General features: G+C 42.0%; 1 protein-coding gene across 1 annotated transcript in view; it reads right to left on the bottom strand.

Moving 5' to 3' along the window:
• LOC120981106 (ribosomal protein S6 kinase alpha-5-like) overlaps positions 1 to 20204 on the bottom strand; it is a 186652-nt gene that overhangs the window by 90101 nt on the left and 76347 nt on the right. Inside the window, exon 3 of the mRNA XM_040410595.1 lies at positions 11795 to 12013. Coding sequence (XP_040266529.1) covers positions 11795 to 12013 — 219 coding nt within the window. The remainder of the gene's footprint in view (positions 1 to 11794; positions 12014 to 20204) is intronic.

Genomic DNA, 20204 nt, shown 5'->3' with positions numbered 1-20204 from the left:
CAAACCAGATATGTGGATCGCATCCTGTGATGTCGAATCACTCTACACGAGTATTCGACACCAAGACGGATTGGAAGCTGCACGCTTCTTTCTGACGATGTCTGACATCGATGAGGAATATGGCGAGTTTATTGTGGATCTTCTATACTTTGTTCTCACCCATAACTTTTTCCTGTTTGAGGACACCTACCTGCAGCTCCAGGGGACAGCGATGGGGGCTGCCCGTGCGCCGTCCTTCGCCAACCCGTTCCTGGGGCTGTGGGAGAGGGAAGTCTTCTTGACAGAGACCTACATGTTGGTTGGGGAGGTCCAGATGTGGGCCCGCTACATAGATGACATTTTCATTGTGTGGCAGGGCCCACAGTCTGGATTCACTGACCTCATTACCAACCTTAACCATAATAATTACAATATTAAATTAACTCACAGGATGAGCAAGACTGATTTGGACTTCTTGGACGTTAAAATCCTGGTTGATAATGAAGGAAAAATCTCCACGGACTTATACCGTAAAGAAACTTCCACTAATTAAATTCTACATGCCAATTCGTGCCATCCCAAGAACTTGATCCACAGCATTCCATATAGCCAATTTTTGAGAGCCAGAAGGATCTGTTCCACTGACACGTCTTTTGATCTACAATCTCAGGATCTTCCAATAGATTCACACAACGAGGATATTCTGATACCAGCATTACAGAAGGCTATAAGAAAGCTAAATTAGCCAAAAGGGACCAATTGCTATCCTATCACCAAAAACATCAGACACGAGATGAGAAGGTACGCTTTATTACCTCCTTTAACCCTCAGTGGCACTCAATTAGGGGTGCCCTTAATAAACACTGGGAAGTGCTTCAGTTAGACCCCACTCTACATCAAATTCTTCCCACATGCCCGGCCATTACATACAGAAGGACAAAAAACTTATGAGACCTTCTGGTTAAAAGCCACTACTCTGGAAAAATCCATCAAAAATCTTTGGATCTAAAGGCCCTAAATGGGGAAGCTATCCATGTGGTAAATGCGTGGCCTGTCTGAATATGGATAGGGCGACTCATTTCAGTAATCCATCTTTGAGTGACAGAAGTTATAAGATTACCCATAACATCTCCTGTCACACTGTTAGGGTTATCTATCTGGCCTCCTGTCCATGTTCTCTAATCTATATTGGCATGACATCTAGGGAACTGAAGAGACGAGTTCGGGAGCACGTCCTCGGGATAAAAGCAGCAAAAGAGGAGAAGGACCTAGCTGTACTGAAAACTATCCCCAGGCATTTTAAGGAAGCCCATAATTGTGATAGCACATCATTCCGTGTCAGAGGAATCGATTGAGTTTATATCTCGTTGAGAGGTGGCAATTGGCGACAAGTTCTTGCTCAAAAAGAGGTAAAATGGATCTATCACTTAGACAGTATGGTACCTAGAGGCTTAAATGAAGATATGTCTTTTGCACCATTTTTGTAATAATATTTTTATAATGACCCGACTCATGATCTTTTGTTGCAATATACTCATTTACATATCCTGATTATCCTGGTGGTATCCAATATTTTATACATTTTTGTTCTTACTCATTTTAACAGTTGTGTTTACCTATGGGAAATTTTTCCCATGGGTCCACCCGTCTTACATGATTCACGGTACCTATGGCCACATAATGAATACCTGGCAGAAGAGCCTGCCATCCATTCCCCATCGATACTTACCATTTGATGATTTCCTGTATCCATGAACCCTTTTCCTGCATCACCTCACTGTGTGGTCCACATCACTTTCACGATTCATTTGGTATGTTATTCACTTATCCCCCCCCACTCCCCTCCCTTCCTTCACTGTGCACATCACCTCTTTGCACTGGTCCTCACTTACGCCGTCCCCTTTACAGCGGGCTAATGCTCCGTTGCAGCAATCTGTGTTCACCTGAGTCCTCAGGGTCGATCCCGGCGGGGTTTACTCAGCCTTCCATCTTTCCGAGGTCGGTAAAATGAGTACCATTGAGTATTTATTTATTAACATATATATTTTCATGTACTTTAGGCGCTTTTTATCAATCACTCTGATATTTTTGTCAGGGCATTATCATGACATCACTATAACCTTGTTTATATATTTTATGTATCATGCTTTTTTATATATTTGCTCACTTATTTATGTTGTGTGTATTATTGTCAATTCCTTACACATTTATATATTTTTCACATATGATCATGATTTAGATTTGTGTTAAACAAGTATAAGATAATATATACTCATTTTCACAATGTGGGATATGGATGGTTTGAGTCTCTCTTTTTAATTATACGTCTTTGGTATATACTGGGTTCGGCATTCATTCAGCTGCTCTATTATACGCGATCACTGTTGTCCGTAGTGACCAATTAGATCATGTAGGACTTAGTTGTGCCCACAAACTACGTCATGTGAGGTTTGGGCTAAGCCCACAGATCATGTGATGCGAGGCTCAGTTGGGCACACAAACCAATATATGCAAGGCTTGGCTACGCCCGTAAACCATGTTATGTGAGGCTCATCCACGCCCACAAAAACGTGCGTCATAAGGTCCTACCACTATGAAACTACAAGCCTCCTTGCATGATCTGTGTCATGTGGGGTTTGGCCATACCCACAACCTTATGTCAGAAGGTCCTTTTACTTTGAACTTATATGCTGTTTTTGCATAATTTTTGCAGTGTGCCTACTTTTTATACCATAGACTATCAACTATCGAGTCTTATTCTATTTTTACCTTGATTGTACATCTGACTGAACAGTATATTTTAACTATTTACGAGTGACTTTCTGGTAACATGGTCTATTGGTCCGCCCATTGTGGGTGTTCCTTTAGCACACCAATCTGCTATCCTCTTATTAAGATCACTATAAAAAGACCATAGTACCACCTACACACCATCCCCGGAAGAAGCCAGCGTGTCTGGCGAAACAGCGTTGGGAGGCGGCGGCTGAGGAGCCAGCACACGGCGGGTATTTACTACATTTATGTTTCTCCACATGTCACTTTTGCTCTTTCCTTTGTCCTTGGTTTTGTCCGGGAGTTTCATGCACCTTATAGACAGGTGAATGTGGATGCCTGCTTTTTTCATGCTGTTCGCAGTGTCCCGCATGTGCTGACCCCTCAGCCTCCTCCTTGGTTTTGTGTCCTCCATTTTGTTATGGCTGCTGTCTAAAATAATTATCTCTGTACTGTATTGCAATATTTTACCTTTAATAAAGTTTGTATTTACCACTTTCTCACCGAAGTGTGGCGTTGCAATTTGTTTGTTGCTCAGTTTACATGTTTTTGCCCTCTTTGTAGTATTAAAACTATTGATCCGGTTATCATATTGGTGGCATTAACTACAAAGTGACAATGCAGTGTGTAATGTATGTAGCGCAGCATGTGATGTATGGATATGTGTAATGTATATAGCGCAGTGTGTGTGATGCATGTAGTGCAGTGTGTAGTGAATGCACAGCAGGATTTAATAGCCAAGTACTGTACTTCATCACTTCACTATAATTGCCTGCAGCGTATTCACTCCAGATCCCTCTCAGGGGCTAATTAACCTTATGTTGGATGATGGGGAGCAATGTTATTTACATGAGATTGTATGTTGGAGGGGCTGGTGAGAGGGTGGGATGTTACTTACATGGGACTGTATGTTGGAGAACCTGACGGGAGCGAAGAGCTTGTATTTACATGGACTGTATGTTGGAGGGGGCTGTACGGACGGGAGAGATGTTATTTAAACTAGTAATGGTTTCCCTGCATAAATACCCACCTCTTTGGGCATTCACAACACCGCTATTTATTTCTGTTCTTCTGGTCTGTTAGAGGGGCAGAATAATGAAAATAACGGAAGCCATTTATTATGATAGGAGTTCGTTCATTTTTTTCCCGACTCAGGCAATTAGAATCACTCCCTGGATCAATGACCTCTCCAGAAATCTAATAACTATAATCTGTAATAATTTTACACTCCAGAAATGCATCCAGGCCCCTCTTGAACTCTTTTAGTGAATTAGTGGGAAAAAAAGATTTAATAGATTCGTTTTTTACGCATCGCTCTGTACAATTTCTCCCTCATCACTCTGCAAAGCCCCATCCACACGAGCAAGTTTTCCATGCGGGTGCAATGCATGAAGTGAACGCATAGCACCCGCACGGAATCCTGATCCATTCATTTCAATGGGTCTGTTCACATAAGCGTTGTTTTTGACGCATCATTTTCTATATTCTGCGTTTTTGCACGCAGCCCAGGCCCCATAGAAGTGAATGGGGCTTCATGAAAAATGCATTGCATCCGGATGCAATGCGTTTTTCACTGATGGCTGCTAGGAGATGTTATTCGTAAATCTTCAGTTTTTTTCTCTCACGCACATGAAAAATGCATCAAAACAGATTGCATCCGTGCTGAAAAACCTGAAACACTGAACACAATTGCAGACAAAACTGACGGGACTTGCTTACGAAATGGTGCGAGTGTCACTGAACACATCCTGGATGCATGCTGACAATCCGTAACGCTCATGTGAATGAGGCCTAAAGGGCCAACACTTTCAGGTTTAAACTTTTTACATTTATATAATTGAAGAACATTTTAGGGTTAGTGACGTGTTACTCTCTCTGGCAAGGAATCTCTGTCTCCAGTATGGCTGCTTTTATTTGTCTTTTACATATTCTATTTTTTCCTTATCTTCTTACAGTGCTTCCTCGGTACCTTCCTGCTTTAGTGATTTAAATGCTTTCTGTTTGTCATTTATTGCTTCCTTTACATTTCTATTTATACAAACTGGTATTTTCTTGTTGCTCACCCTTTTATTCCTATAAGGTATGTACCTCTCACACTTGGGCCTCATGCACACGACCGTTGTGTGCATCCGCGTCCATTCCGTCATTTTTCAGTTTAGTGAAGGTCCCCTTCATTTCTATGGAGCTGTGAAAAAAAACTGATAGTCCTCAGTTTTTTCTCCGCGTCCGTGATTCCAGTCAGTCAAAAAAATATAACCTGTCCTATTCTGGTCAGTGGAAAACGGAGGATGGACCCATTCAAGTCAATGGGTCCGTCAAAAAAACAGATGCACAATTGGTATGTCATCCGTGTCCGCGTCCGTTTTTTTTCTACAAGACCTTGGTGCAATAAAATTACACTTTTCATTAACCTTCATTTTTTTCCCCCTGTCAGACAAAAAAAAAGGAAGACACAAGGAAACAACTGAAGCAAAATCGGACACTGACCACTGAAGCCAAATCACTGACAGTGAAAAAACACTGTCGTGTGCATGAGGCCTTAGAGTTTAGGATTGGTAACTATTTCCCAGGTGTTCTCCAACCTGCACAACAGTTGTTCTGTCAGGTCTATTGGTTAATATTAAAGGGGTTGTGTCATCTCAATTGCTAGGATATGTCCCCATTGTCTGATAGGTGCGGGTGCCACCTCTGGGACCCGCACGTATCTGACAAACTGAGCCTTCAAAGTCACGAACGGCGCAGCACTCATGTCCAGCCACCCTCCATTCATTTCTATGGGGCCGCTGAAAATAGCTGAATGTTGGCTCAGTTATTTATGTCAGCACCACGGAAATGAATAGAAGCACACAGCGCTTGCGCGGCCACTGCTCCCATTCATTCTATGTGGCCGACTGAAATAGCCGAGCCAGCACTTAGGTATTTTCAGCTGCCCCATAGACAGGTGGGACCCGCACCTATCAGATAATGGGGGCATATCCTAGCGATACTCTCCATAGTCTAAGATGGGAATACCCCTTTAAGTCCAGCATGGCCGTCCCTCTAGTCGGGTCCTGAACCAGTTGGGAAAGGTAATTGTCTTTGGTTATTGCCAAGAACCTGTTTCCTTTATGAGATATACAGGTTTCAGTTTCCCAGTCTATAACTGGGTAGTTGAAGTCCCCCATAATAACCACCTCATTATGATTTGCCGCCTCGTCTATTTCGTTTAGTAGTAGATTTTCTGTGGACTCTGGTATATTAGGTGGTTTATAGTAAACTCCTATCAGTAATTTATTATTGTTTTTAGCTCCATGTAGCTCTACTCACAGTGACTCCACATGTTCATGTCCCTCACTTATATATTCCCGGAGTGTGGGAATGTTTTCTACAATATTTTCTAAACAGACCGTAAGGCCTGTTTCACACTCGCGCTAATTCTGGTATTGAGATCCAGCAGAGGATCTAAATACCAGAATCAAACAGATCCGTTTTGATTTTGCATATCAGGATGCATCCGTTCCATTAGGATGCGGTTGTATGGAATCAAAATGGAAAAAATGGATCCGTTTTTTTAGGCTCCGGATCCGTCACCATTGACTTACATTGTTTTTAGTGATGGATCTGTTTTTTTCCATTTTTATGACCGGACACAACTGCAGCTTGCAGCGGTTTGGTGTCCGGTCACAAAACAAAATGCTGATGGAACGGAAGACATCGTGATGCCTTCTGAACAGATATCTTTCCATTCAGAATGCATGAGGACTAAACAGAATTTATTTTTTCCGGTATTGAGATCCTCTGTCGTATCTCAATCTTGGAAAACAACAACGCAAGTGTGAAAGAGGCCTAATCCTGTACATTAACTGCACAGTCATAGCTATCATCCAGCCATGTCTCAGTTATTCCCACTATGTCATAGTCCTCCTCATACATCACCAATTCTAGCTCCCCAGTTTTATTAGTCAGGCTTCTGGCATTAGTATACATACAATTAAAGGGGTTGTCCGGGCTTTTACCATTGATGACCTATCCTTAGGATAGTTCTTCAATATCAGATTGGTGGGTCCGACACCCGGCGATCAGCGCGCAGTGTGCATGTGCCGTCTCTCTTCCTGTCTGCTGCTTTTGTCTATGGCCACAGATAGCAGTGGTGAACAGGAGACAGAACGTGCGCACTGCGTACAGCTGTATGAGGAGAGGACTTTCTCGCTCCCCATAGCTGAAGAAAATAAAATAATAAACATTCAAATTAACATAATTACACTGTACGAGACCCACCAACACAAAGATTCCTTCACTTCCATATTGTACTGCTATAATGTTCCAAAAATTGGGCCAAGGCCCTGATGGCTAAATCCTGAAGCCATCAATAATGCTCCTTCCACTGTATCAGATCCAAAGTTTAAAGACGATGTTTAGCACCAGAACATTTCTGATTATTGGTTGTAACAAACTGTCAAACCAAGATTCGAGTCTCACCCACAGAATGTGTCCCGTCTACGACAGGACGCATAGGGAGAGGGAATAAGTCCTTACAGACCTTAGGCAGTGGGTAAAACACGGGGATCATGGGAGACCGCACTGCTAAAAATATGTGCATTTTAGAATATACCAAGAGTAACACATCATACAATAATTTACCAAGAACCCTGGAAACTGGCTGGGTGGGGTCACCACTAAATCTTCTGCAGATTTGGGTATCCTGTAAAAGCTCCAACTCAAGTTTCATATAGAATACAGGGCTCCAGATGGCGACCAAAATGGTCGCCAATGCGACTTGAAATCGCTAAATGGCGACAAGACTTTGTAGTCTTGTCGCCATTTGCGCCTAGACCCTCCGCTGCTCTGCCTCTCACACAGGAGGAACTGACATGGGACGTGCTGCTGTCAGCACGTGCCATGTTCTTCTCAACAGCACAGGGGAGGAGGAGTCAGTCCCTCCCCCCTGTGCCTCTGCCACCAATGGTCTGATAGAAGCGAGGAGGGGGGGAGGGGCTGTGGCCACTGCGCCACCAATGAATATAGTTTATGCTTAAAGAGGACCTTTCACTAGAATAAAACATCTAAACTAACTATACAGACATGTAGAGCGGCGCCCAGGGATCTCCCTGCACTTACTATTATACCTGGGCGCCGCTCCGTTCTCCGGTTATAGCCTCCGGTATCTTCATAGTTAGGCTCCACCCAGTTGAACCTGCCTGTGTCTCATTCTCCCATGCTGTAGCGCTGGCCAATCGCAGCGCTCAGCTCATAGCCTGAGAGAAAAAAAAGCCTCTCAGGCTATGAGCTGAGCGCTGCGATTGGCCAGCGCTACAGCATAGGAGAAAGAGACGCCGTCAGGTTCCCCTGGGTGGAGCCTAACTATGAAGATACCGGAGCCTATAACAAGAGAACGGAGCGGCGCCCAGGGATAACAGCAAGTGCAGGGGGATCCCTGGGCGCCGCTCTACATGTCTGTATAGTCAGTTTAGATGTTTTATTCTAGTGAAAGGTCCTCTTTAAAGGGCTTCTGTCACCCCCAAAACACTTTTTTTTTGGGCTTGTTAAAATCCTTATTTAACGACTATTCCCTATTTAGGGCTCTTACCTTTGTCTGTGGCTTCTTTTCCTTAAAAATCGATCTTTTAAACTATGCAAATCACTTCACTACCAGCAAGTAAGGCGTCTACTTGCTGGTAGCCGCCGCAAAAAAACGCCCCCTCCTCCAGTTGATTGACAGGGCCAGGGAGCGCTCTCCTCCGGCTGGCCCAGTCAGCATTTCAAATCCCACGCCTGTCTTCATTTGGCGCAGGCGCACTAAGAGGAGGATGCTCGCCTCCTCAGCACTCCCTCAGTGCGCCTGCGCCGATGACGTCACCGAAAGAGAAGGCAGCCGCTACTGAAGCCCTGGCTGCCATGGTCGGCTCCCTGCTGCTGTGTGTACTATGCACAGGGCAGCAGGGAGAGTGTGAGATCCTATTCACCCTGATAGAGCTCCATCAGGTTGAATAGGACAAGGGATAAAAGATCCCAGGTTCTAGCCCCTAAGGGGGGAAATGTTTATTAAATAAAAAGTTTAAAAAAAAATAATCTCCTATGCGGTGAACGCCGTAACAGGAAAAAAATAAATAAAAAAAACGTGCAATTTGCCATTTTTTGGTCACCTTGTCCCAACAAAAATTAGGTTAGGACTGTTCTATTATGGTCCAGACGTTCAAAAAAGCTGCGTGTATTCCAGATTTTCTGGGTGTTTTATTTTTTTCACGTGGTATAGAGTATCGCAATACTTTATGGTATCGAAATAGAGTCAAAATTTTGGTATCATGACAACCCTAGGTAAGACATGTGTGTTTATGTTTTTGTCTTTTTATTATACCGTAATTATATGTATTTTAAATTTAGCATTCAGGACAATAAATTAACCACCCTTGTCAGCTGTGTGGACCTCCAAATCCTGATTATTTCTCAAATCAAAGAGAGCTAATTGGTTCAGCAATCATCGCATTTGGTGAGGTGGGCTGATCTTTATTTTAAATTGTTCATGTCTTTGCTATGTGGTGAATTATGACTAAGAGCCCATCATCACCTGCTGTATGCCGTTCTGAAGTGTTTACACTTTGTAGACCATAAGTAATCTGACAAGCTGTAGCTCTGACCGTATTACCTGCCCTCCATACATGAATCCCTTCTATAGTAATAGATGCACACCTGATATAAGAAAACAGACTCAAAAGCATTGGTCCAATCAGCGGCAGGAGGGATGTGCACTCATCGGAATGCACTGTGTACTGAACACCACCAGCGCTGGAGCGGTTCCATTCAACAGTTTAGCAAAACAGAAAAAAAAAAAAAGCGACCAAGGAGATCTTGATTGATTACGCTGCTCTTAGCTTGGGCACCATAAAACTCAAAAAAAGAGTCCTTTAATAATAAAAGAATGACATTTTTTAAAATTTATTCTAGTATAGTTAGGCACAGCTACATCTGGACACACCATGGATTCAGTATTATTAGTAAAACTTGATTATATTTATTTATTATTATATATATATTAAAATATCTCCCCCAAAAAAACGTCATTAAAACATCCTAAAATACAAATACAAATGACTAATTCTTGATAGCCCACAATGTTAAATACTTGCTACTACTAACAGTGTAACCTGCAAACACAAAATTAAATTAGCTATGGTTTGCACCATATAAATGCATCTCAATGATGGTATGTGTATCAATAAAGGTATGTATTATATACGGTACAAACAATATTACCAATTCCTTAATAAGAGCGAATAAAAGTTGCTAAATGTCACAATTATATATCTTATGTTGATATTGCTAATTGATATTCATTTGTCTTTCAGCAAAAACCCTAATCTGTGCCACAGAACAGGTAAATATATAAAAAAAAGTCTATTTAGAAGGTTTTCTCTGAATCACATATATTGTGATACTGTAGCCAGATGAAATCAGTCCATGTACTGTTGTACTAATCCTACTAATAATAGAGGTCACGATGTTGGTTGAGTGAATCATATGCTGCGCAGTAATATGCACTTATTCTCTATATACTGTACTGGAAATAGTAGTTCCAACACTATTACTTATGGAGATGTTGCTGTTAATAGTTTGAGTCTTATAGTCATGCTTGCATATATATATACTTGGGCTATTTTGAATCGCCAATTACTCACTGTTCGCTGGGTTGGGGCTGGGTCCCATATCTGCTGTGGTGTCCCACGTATGTTGCGATCTGGGAAACCCTTACCTCCATCTTCTTTCTCTCGTGAGTCTTGTTGCGCTGTGCTTCCTAGCTGTATGACCGCAGGATCAAGACGGCAACTCCTAATGTGGAATGTTGATAACGTTGGCGTCTCACGTATTTTTGCGCTGTCTTGGCATAACTCAAATCTGCTTGTGAAAATTCTGTGAATCTTTCAAGAGCCCTCCAGATTCTGTATATGTAACAAGCGAACCTCCAATATATTGTCAGGGGGGCTTATTCATATCAAACGCGTTTCGGAGTTAATAACATACTCCTCCTTCAGTGGTTAAGCCCCCTATGTTTTCAGCTCGTTTAAATACCTTATCCAGGATTTCTAGCTATATGATATATCCAAATCCTGGAGTGGCTTTACCTTTGTATTTTCTCACGACCTCATCAAATATTATCAAATATATATTTCTTAAATAAATCAAGTCGGAAACTCATATATTCAATTGAAAAACATTGTTCAAAAATACATATTCACGGTTTCTATGCGATTCCATCACGATTTCTCAGCAGTTTTACTGGAAGGCAGTTTTGAAAAACCCTACTCATATAGTATATCTAAAATTATAATATCTTTTAATCAAGGACTGATTTTGTTGTGTTTCATGATTCATATCAAAACAAAAATTTTAAAATTTTAAAAAATATAAAAATTCAAAGATTAAAAATTAATTCTCTACCTACCAGTTTTTAATAGAACCTCTCTAAAAAATGTATTCTATACTGTACATATTTTTTTTAAAGTGTTTTCTAAAACAAAGTCTTTTTTTATTTTCTTTATAAAAAACAAAAAAAACAAACCGTACATTCCCTATAATGACTAGCGCATAAATATTCTTCAATTCTCATCTTCTATAGAACTTGTCTATGAAACTTTGTATGCACCGTATATTATACATACCTTTATTGATACATACCATCATTGAGACGCATTTATATGGTGCAAACCATAGCTAATTTAATTTTGTGTTTGCAGGTTACACTGTTAGTAGTAGCAAGGATTGATAACATTGTGGGCTATCAAGAATTAGTCATTTGTATTTTAGGATGTTTTAATGAAGTTTTTTTGGAGAGGTTTTAATATATATATATATATATATATTAATAAATAAATAAATAAATAAATATAATCCAGTTTTACTAATAATACTGAATCCATGGTGTGTCCAGATGTAGGTGTGCCTAACTATACTAGAATAAACGTACATTTAAGATAGATTGGGTGAATCAATAAGTTAGAGCACCCAGTCCAGATAAGTTAGCAGGTGAGCCACCTCATAATCCAAATATTTTTTTTTTAATTTTACCTACCTAGTATAAGGTGGAGTTTTGCATCTGTCTGGAAGGCGTAGTGAAGAGTCACAAGAAATGGACTCTCTCTTACATGTTCTAGTACTGTGCGCTCTGTCCGTGTGTGTTCTGCTGTTTTCGCTTTCTGAACCAGGGCTGCTTTACGCAGAACCTTCATAGCATAAAGGCGCTTTGCATCTGGCCCAGTTACTTTGCGTACAAGAAAAACTTTCCCATATGCTGCAAAAAAGAGTAAATGAGTATTACACAAATATATTTGTCTAGCGGGTCACTGCATACATATTTAGCGGGTCACTGCAAGCCGCATACGTGTCTGGCATGTCAGTGGAAGAAGTATACTCTCACCTAAAGAATTATTAGGAACACCTGTTCTATTTCTCATTAATGCAATTATCTAGTCAACCAATCACATGGCAGTTGCTTCAATGCATTTAGGGGGGTGGTCCTGGTCAAGACAATCTCCTGAACTCCAAACTGAATGTCAGAATGGGAAAGAAAGGCGATTTAAGCAATTTTGAGAGTGGCATGGTTGTTGGTGCCAGACGGGCCGGTCTGAGTATTTCACAATCTGCTCAGTTACTGGGATTTTCACGCACAACCATTTCTAGGGTTTACAAAGAATGGTGTGAAAAGGGAAAAACATCCAGTATGCGGCAGTCCTGTGGGCAAAAATGCCTTGTGGATGCTAGAGGTCAGAGGAGAATGGGCCGACTGATTCAAGCTGATAGAAGAGCAACGCTGACTGAAATAACCACTCGTTACAACCGAGGTATGCAGCAAAGCATTTGTGAAGCCACAACACGCACAACCTTGAGGCGGATGGGCTACAACAGCAGAAGACCCCACCGGGTACCACTCATCTCCACTACAAATAGGAAAAAGAGGCTACAATTTGCACAAGCTCACCAAAATTGGACTGTTGAAGACTGGAAAAATGTTGCCTGGTCTGATGAGTCTCGATTTCTGTTGAGACATTCAAATGGTAGAGTCCGAATTTGGTGTAAACAGAATGAGAACATGTATCCATCCTCTGATGGCTACTTCCAGCAGGATAATGCACCATGTCACAAAGCTCGAATCATTTCAAATTGGTTTCTTGAACATGACAATGAGTTCACTGTACTAAAATGGCCCCCACAGTCACCAGATCTCAACCCAATAGAGCATCTTTGGGATGTGGTGGAACGGGAGCTTAGTGCCCTGGATGTGCATCCCTCAAATCTCCATCAACTGCAAGATGCTATCCTATCAATATGGGCCAACATTTCTAAAGAATGCTATCAGCACCTTGTTGAATCAATGCCACGTAGAATTAAGGCAGTTCTGAAGGCAAAAGGGGGTCCAACACCGTATTAGTATGGTGTTCCTAATAATTCTTTAGGTGAGTGTATGTATCAATGACGTCATGGGTAGCCATCTGTGTGTCGAGTATGTCATTTGTAGCTATAAGTTTACCTAGTGTCTTAGCTGCACTAAACAAATTAGACATCTGTTTGATTTGTAAAAGATTGGGCATTATTGTAAAAAATATATCCAAAGAAATTAAATGGAAAATAAAATGCACATTAAATATATTTTTTACTACGGCATATGGACATCATGAACACTCCCCCCTTTTCCCCTAGCAAAGGAACAGAATACTGGATTTGCAATATCCAGGATATGCTGGACACCACCGACACCCAATGGGTCCACCAGGTGTCCAGTATGGATACCAACATATGGCCAGATAAAATACCACTGCATGGTACCAGACACCTGGCAGATCCCATTACCGTGAATTGAGTCCGTCACCTGCTGCCGGTGTCTGTTATATATTGGATAAGGGAATTCAGGTATTCTGTTTCTTTGCTGGAAGAGAATGCCAGAATAAGGCCCCTTTCACACGGGCGAGATTTCCGCACAGGGAAAATGCGTGAGGTGAACACATTGCACCCGCACTGAATCCGGACCCTTTAATTTCTATGGGGCTGTGCACATGAGCGGTGATTTTTTACGCATCACTGGTGCGTTGCGTGAAAATCGCAGCATGCTCTATATTGTGTGTTTATCACGCAACGCAGGCCCCATAGAAGTGAAATGAAAATCGCAAGCAAGTGCGGATGCTGTGCGATTTTCACGCATTTTTTTAATGATCGGGATGGAGATCTACACAACACCTAACCCAAACCCGAACTTCTGTGAAGAAGTCCGGGTTCGGGTCTGGGTACCAAACATGCAGATTTTTCTCACGCGCGTGCAAAACGCATTAAAACGCTTTGCACTCGCGGGGGGAAATCAAGCATGTTCCCGCAAAGCACCCGCATCTTTTCCCGCAACGCCCGTGTGAACCCAGCCTTAGAAGTACACATGTGGACGTAGCCTAAGGCTGTGTTCACGTCTCCATTTCGGAGATCTAGCTGCCTCATCCGGTGCAAATGTCACCTGTCAGCGGACAAAAAAACATTGCATGCAACTGTTTTTGTTCAGCCGAAACCCAGCATTTATTTATTACCACCAACCTCATTGCAGTCTATGGGAATTTGTCAGTGAAGTATAGAATCCGGCAGGCTACTCTGTGCCAGAACAGCCAGGCAGGTCTCCGAACAGAGATGTGAACAAAGCTGAACCTGGCAAAATCAGTTTGGCATCACATGAAATAAGTTGTCTGTGAGAAGATAACCCCCTTTAACCCTTTCTACCCCAGGCCAGGTTTCACCTTCCTGCCCAGGCCATTTTTTGCAAATCTGACATGTGTCACTTTATGTGGTAATAACTTTGGAACACTTACTTATCCAGGCCATTCTGAGACTGTTTTCTGGTGACACATTGTACTTCATGACACTGGTAAATTTGAGTCAATATATTTTTCCTTCATTTATAAAAAAAATAAAAAAATCCCAAATTTACCAGAAATTTGGAAAAAATAACATTTTCTAAATTACTTTTAAGACAGATAGTAATGCCTCATAAAATAGTTATCAGTCATCATTCTCCAAATGTCTACTTTTTGTTAACATCATTTTGTAAATGTCATTTTATTGTTTTTAGGACGTTAGAAGGCTTAGAAGCTATTTTTCAAATTTCCAAAACCGTATTTTTAAGCACCAATTCAGATATAAAGTGATTGAGGGGATTACATAATGGAAACCACCCATTTTAGAAACTACACTCCTCAAATTATTTATAACTGATGTTACAAACTTTATTAACCCTTTAGGAGGCGAAATTTTAAAATTTCATATTTTTTTTGCAGATTTATGTTAAACTATTTTTGCTTGCAGGAAGAGTTAACAGCAAAATAAACCTCAATATGAATTACTTTGATTCTGAAGTTTACAGAAATACCAGATATGTGGTGGTAAACTGCTCTATGGGCACGTGGAAGTGGTCAGAATGAAAGGAGGATTTTGGAGGAAGATTTTGCTAGAATGTTTTTTGGGCACAATTTTGTATTTGAAGAGACCCTGACGTACCCCTACAGTAGATAATGGCCAATAGGATAGAGAAAGGCGCTCATAGGGCGAGTAAGTTCAGCAAATCAAATTTCTAATAAAATAAATGGTTTGCTCACCTATTGCGGTTGCATCAATTGGAAGCAACTGCAATGAAGGTCGAGTGTAGAGGAGTAACGGTTGGGGCAGCCTAGATTCGTCCGATCGCCTTGGGCAGGGGCCACCCTGCCACTCGGGTAACGGTATGAAGAAAAGGACGCTAGACCTTAGGTAGAGCGTATGGACCACAATGGGGGCACAAAACAACCGGTCATAGGCAATATTTTGGTTTCAGCAGTATTCCATTTATTCGTGAGACAACGCGTTTCGGGGTAATAGAGTCCCCTTTATCAAGTCTAAAATGAAGGTTAGTAAAAAAGAAGAAACGTATTGGAAAAATACAAAATATGTGCTCCTCTGTAGGAATATACAGTACAGACCAAAAGTTTGGACACACCTTCTCATTCAAAGAGTTTTCTTTATTTTCATGACTATGACAATTGTAGTTTCACACTGAAGGCATCAAAACTATGAATTAACACATGTGGAATTATATACATAACAAACAAGTGTGAAACAACTGAAAATATGTTAGTTCTAGGTTCTTCAAAGTAGCCACCTTTTGCTTTGATTACTGCTTTGCACACTCTTGGCATTCTCTTGATGAGCTTCAAGAGGTAGTCCCCTGAAATGGTTTTCACTTCACAGGTGTGCCCTGTCAGGTTTAATAAGTGGGATTTCTTGCCTTATAAATGGGGTTAGGACCATCAGTTGCGTTGAGGAGAAGTCAGGTGGATACACAGCCGATAGTCCTACTGAATAGACTGTTAGAATTTGTATTATGGCAAGAAAAAAGCAGCTAAGTAAAGAAAAATGAGTGGCCATCATTACTTTAAGAAATGAAGGTCAGTCAGTCAGCCGAAAAATTGGGAAAACTTTGAAAGTAAGGGCTATTTGACCATGAAGGAGAGTGATGGGGTGCTGCGCCAGATGACCTGGCCTCCACAGTCACCGGACCTGAACCCAATCGAGATGGTTTGGGGTGAGCTGGACCGCAGAGTGAAGGCAAAAGGGCCAACAAGTGCTAAGCATCTCTGGGAACTCCTTCAAGACTGTTGGAAGACCATTTCAGGGGACTACCTCTTGAAGCTCATCAAGAGAATGCCAAGAGTGTGCAAAGCAGTAATCAAAGCAAAAGGTGGCTACTTTGAAGAACCTAGAATTTGACATATTTTCAGTTGTTTCACACTTGTTTGTTATGTATATAATTCCACATGTGTTAATTCATAGTTTTGATGCCTTCATAGTCATGAAAATAAAGAAAACTCTTTGAATGAGAAGGTGTGTCCAAACTTTTGGTCTGTACTGTATATAGCAAATAAATAATGATAAATATATAAATACAGATATATACATATTAGGGCTGCACGATATATCGAAAAAATAATCGAATCGCGATAATCGCCAAATGCGATATGGCGATTTGGCCGACCCGAAAATACGGCGATTATATATGAAAGGGCCCCGCGCACTTAACTGGCTTTGTGTGTAAAGTATTTTACTACTGTCTGAAACAAGCTCTCTCCTATTAATAAAATGGCCAGCCTCTGTACTCACTTTCACTATGAAAGCACTGCAGCGAGCGGGCCGGCCGGCGCGTGACTGACGTCACTTAGTCACGCGCCGGCCAGCCGGCCAGCTCGCTGCAGTGCATTCATGGCAGATATAAAGTAACATGTCTACTAGCAAACAGGGGATATTGATGTCCCGGAGACTCCAAATGAGCTGTAATTATTGAATGAATACGTGATGGGGTTAAAAACTATAGATATATATTATATATATATTATATTAGTCCGTGCAACAAACAGAAGGTGTTAATGTCCTGGCAGCTCAAACCAAAAGTTGCAATTACCAGACAAATGCATGATGTAATTAAGAAAATGTATTCCAATAGCTATTGTAGAAGCGCTTCAATAACGGAATACAGGGAGTGCAGAATTATTAGGCAAGTTGTATTTTTGAGGATTAATTTTATTATTGAACAACAACCATGTTCTCAATGAACCCAAAAAACTCATTAATATCAAAGCTGAATATTTTTGGAAGTAGTTTTTAGTTTGTTTTTAGTTTTAGCTATTTTAGGGGGATATCTGTGTGTGCAGGTGACCATTACTGTGCATAATTATTAGGCAACTTAACAAAAAACAAATATATACCCATTTCAATTATTTATTTTTACCAGTGAAACCAATATAACATCTCAACATTCACAAATATACATTTCTGACATTCAAAAACAAAACAAAAACAAATCAGTGACCAATATAGCCACCTTTCTTTGCAAGGACACTCAAAAGCCTGCCATCCATGGATTCTGTCAGTGTTTTGATCTGTTCACCATCAACATTGCGTGCAGCAGCAACCACAGCCTCCCAGACACTGTTCAGAGAGGTGTACTGTTTTCCCTCCTTGTAAATCTCACATTTAATGATGGACCACAGGTTCTCAATGGGGTTCAGATCAGGTGAACAAGGAGGCCATGTCATTAGATTTTCTTCTTTTATACCCTTTCTTGCCAGCCACGCTGTGGAGTACTTGGACGCGTGTGATGGAGCATTGTCCTGCATGAAAATCATGTTTTTCTTGAAGGATGCAGACTTCTTCCTGTACCACTGCTTGAAGAAGGTGTCTTCCAGAAACTGGCAGTAGGACTGGGAGCTACTGCCAGTCAACCCGAAAAGGCCCCACAAGCTCATCTTTGATGATACCAGCCGAAACCAGTACTCCACCTCCACCTTGCTGGCGTCTGAGTCGGACTGGAGCTCTCTGCCCTTTACCAATCCAGCCACGGGCCCATCCATCTGGCCCATCAAGACTCACGCTCATTTCATCAGTCCATAAAACCTTAGAAAAATCAGTCTTGAGATATTTCTTGGCCCAGTCTTGAAGTTTCAGCTTGTGTGTCTTGTTCAGTGGTGGTCATCTTTCAGCCTTTCTTACCTTGGCCATGTCTCTGAGTATTGCACACCTTGTGCTTTTGGGCACTCCAGTGATGTTGCAGCTCTGAAATATGGCCAAACTGGTGGCAAGTGGCATCTTGGCAGCTGCACGCTTGACTTTTCTCAGTTCATGGGCAGTTATTTTGCGCCTTGGTTTTTCCACACGCTTCTTGCGACCCTGTTGACTATTTTGAATGAAACGCTTGATTGTTCGATGATCACGCTTCAGAAGCTTTGCAATTTTAAAAGTGCTGCATCCCTCTGCAAGATATCTCACTATTTTGACTTTTCTGAGCCTGTCAAGTCCTTCTTTTGACCCATTTTGCCAAAGGAAAGGAAGTTGCCTAATAATTATGCACACCTAATATAGGGTGTTGATGTCATTAGACCACACCCCTTCTCATTACAGAGATGCACACACCTATAATGCTTAATTGGTAGTAGGCTTTCGACCCTATACAGCTTGGAGTAAGACAACATGCATAAAGAGGATGATGTGGTCAAAATACTCATTTGCCTAATAATTCTGCACGCAGTGTATATTATCTGAGCCGGATGAGCTGGAAGAATGCCGCGGCTCGTTCACAGAGGCACATGTAGAACGCTGACCTCTTCAGTGCCCGCGCCGCTACAGATAAGGGGGAGTGGATGGGAGGGCCTGCCAGGGTCCGTAGGGGGGGGCGTGGTTATGCGGAGCGCACGGATGCCCAAGAGAGGAGGTGAATGGGAGGGCCTGCCTGGGTTTATAGGTGGAGCATCCGTACGGGGGCGTGGTTGTGGGAAGCGCACGGAGTGACAGAGAAGAGACAGTTGGGCGGGTTGGAGGCAGGACTGCGTCGCACTGGTGGAGAGGCGAGGCTGCAGCCGGCATATAGGAGATAGGTTAGAAAATGAAAAAAATTATCCATGAGAAGGTTTTGTGAATGGGTGTAAATAGTAAGCAAGTAATGATAACGCAGGATGATTACACAGGGGAAATAGATTGCCCCGGGAGCATTAGGGACAATTACTAGTGTATATAAGGGGATCGATACTGGGGGAAGGGGGACAGAGGATAATGATACTGAGGTTGAGGAGCAAAGAGTGGACTGAACTGTATTATAGACCAAAAAATGCCAGGATGAGTGGGGAATGGATCTACAGGATGTGTACAAGAGGGAGGGGAACGGAAGTTGAAAAAAGGGGGGAGGGAAGGTTTAATGGAGAGATGGGAAAAAAATAAAAATTAATATTATATATATATATATATTTGTGTAAGGGGCTTACGGTAGTACAGTGAAGAGCCCTGGGAAAGCAGGGAATGAGTGCAGTCGGTTGTGGTGTGCCGAAACCGAGGATGAGATAGGCCTGAGAAAGAAGAGGGCCTACCCAAGGAAAAGATATGGAAGAAATGAGTTGTAAATGAGTGGAGTGGTGGGAGGGTCAAAAGCTCAGACCTCAATGATGCAGGAGCCAGGTAAGGGGAGTGCCCTAAATAGGCTGGAGGCGGACCTCAGCCCCTCCCACAAATCCAGGCAATCTGCCTTAATACTTGTGTAAGGGGCTTACGGTAGTACAGTGAAGAGCCCTGGGAAAGCAGGGAATGAGTGCAGTCGGTTGTGGTGTGCCGAAACCGAGGATGAGATAGGCCTGAGAAAGAAGAGGGCAAAAATGGAAATAAACCAGTTTATTGTAGCCAATTGATGTATCAATAGTTTAACCCGACATGTTTTGGAAAGCCACTCTTAAACTCTTGTGTTGGATTGGGGAATGTATTGCGCGTAAGCGGATGACTCCCAGCGCCCCAATCCCCTGATGCCATGAGTGAGGATGTTGGCACTGGAGGCCGTGGACGTGGCTCCAATGCGAAAGGAGTGCCCTGAGTAGTTGGCTGCGTTGAGGCCTAGTTGTGTGAGGGATGACCCGACATGGGTCATGAAGGTGGTGGTGGTGAGT

This window comes from Bufo bufo, chromosome 10 (assembly GCF_905171765.1).
Source record: "Bufo bufo chromosome 10, aBufBuf1.1, whole genome shotgun sequence".
In the NCBI taxonomy this organism is placed as follows: Eukaryota; Metazoa; Chordata; class Amphibia; order Anura; family Bufonidae; genus Bufo; species Bufo bufo.
Note: the sequence above shows the minus strand (reverse complement) of the source record. Positions and strands in the feature narration are given on the sequence as shown.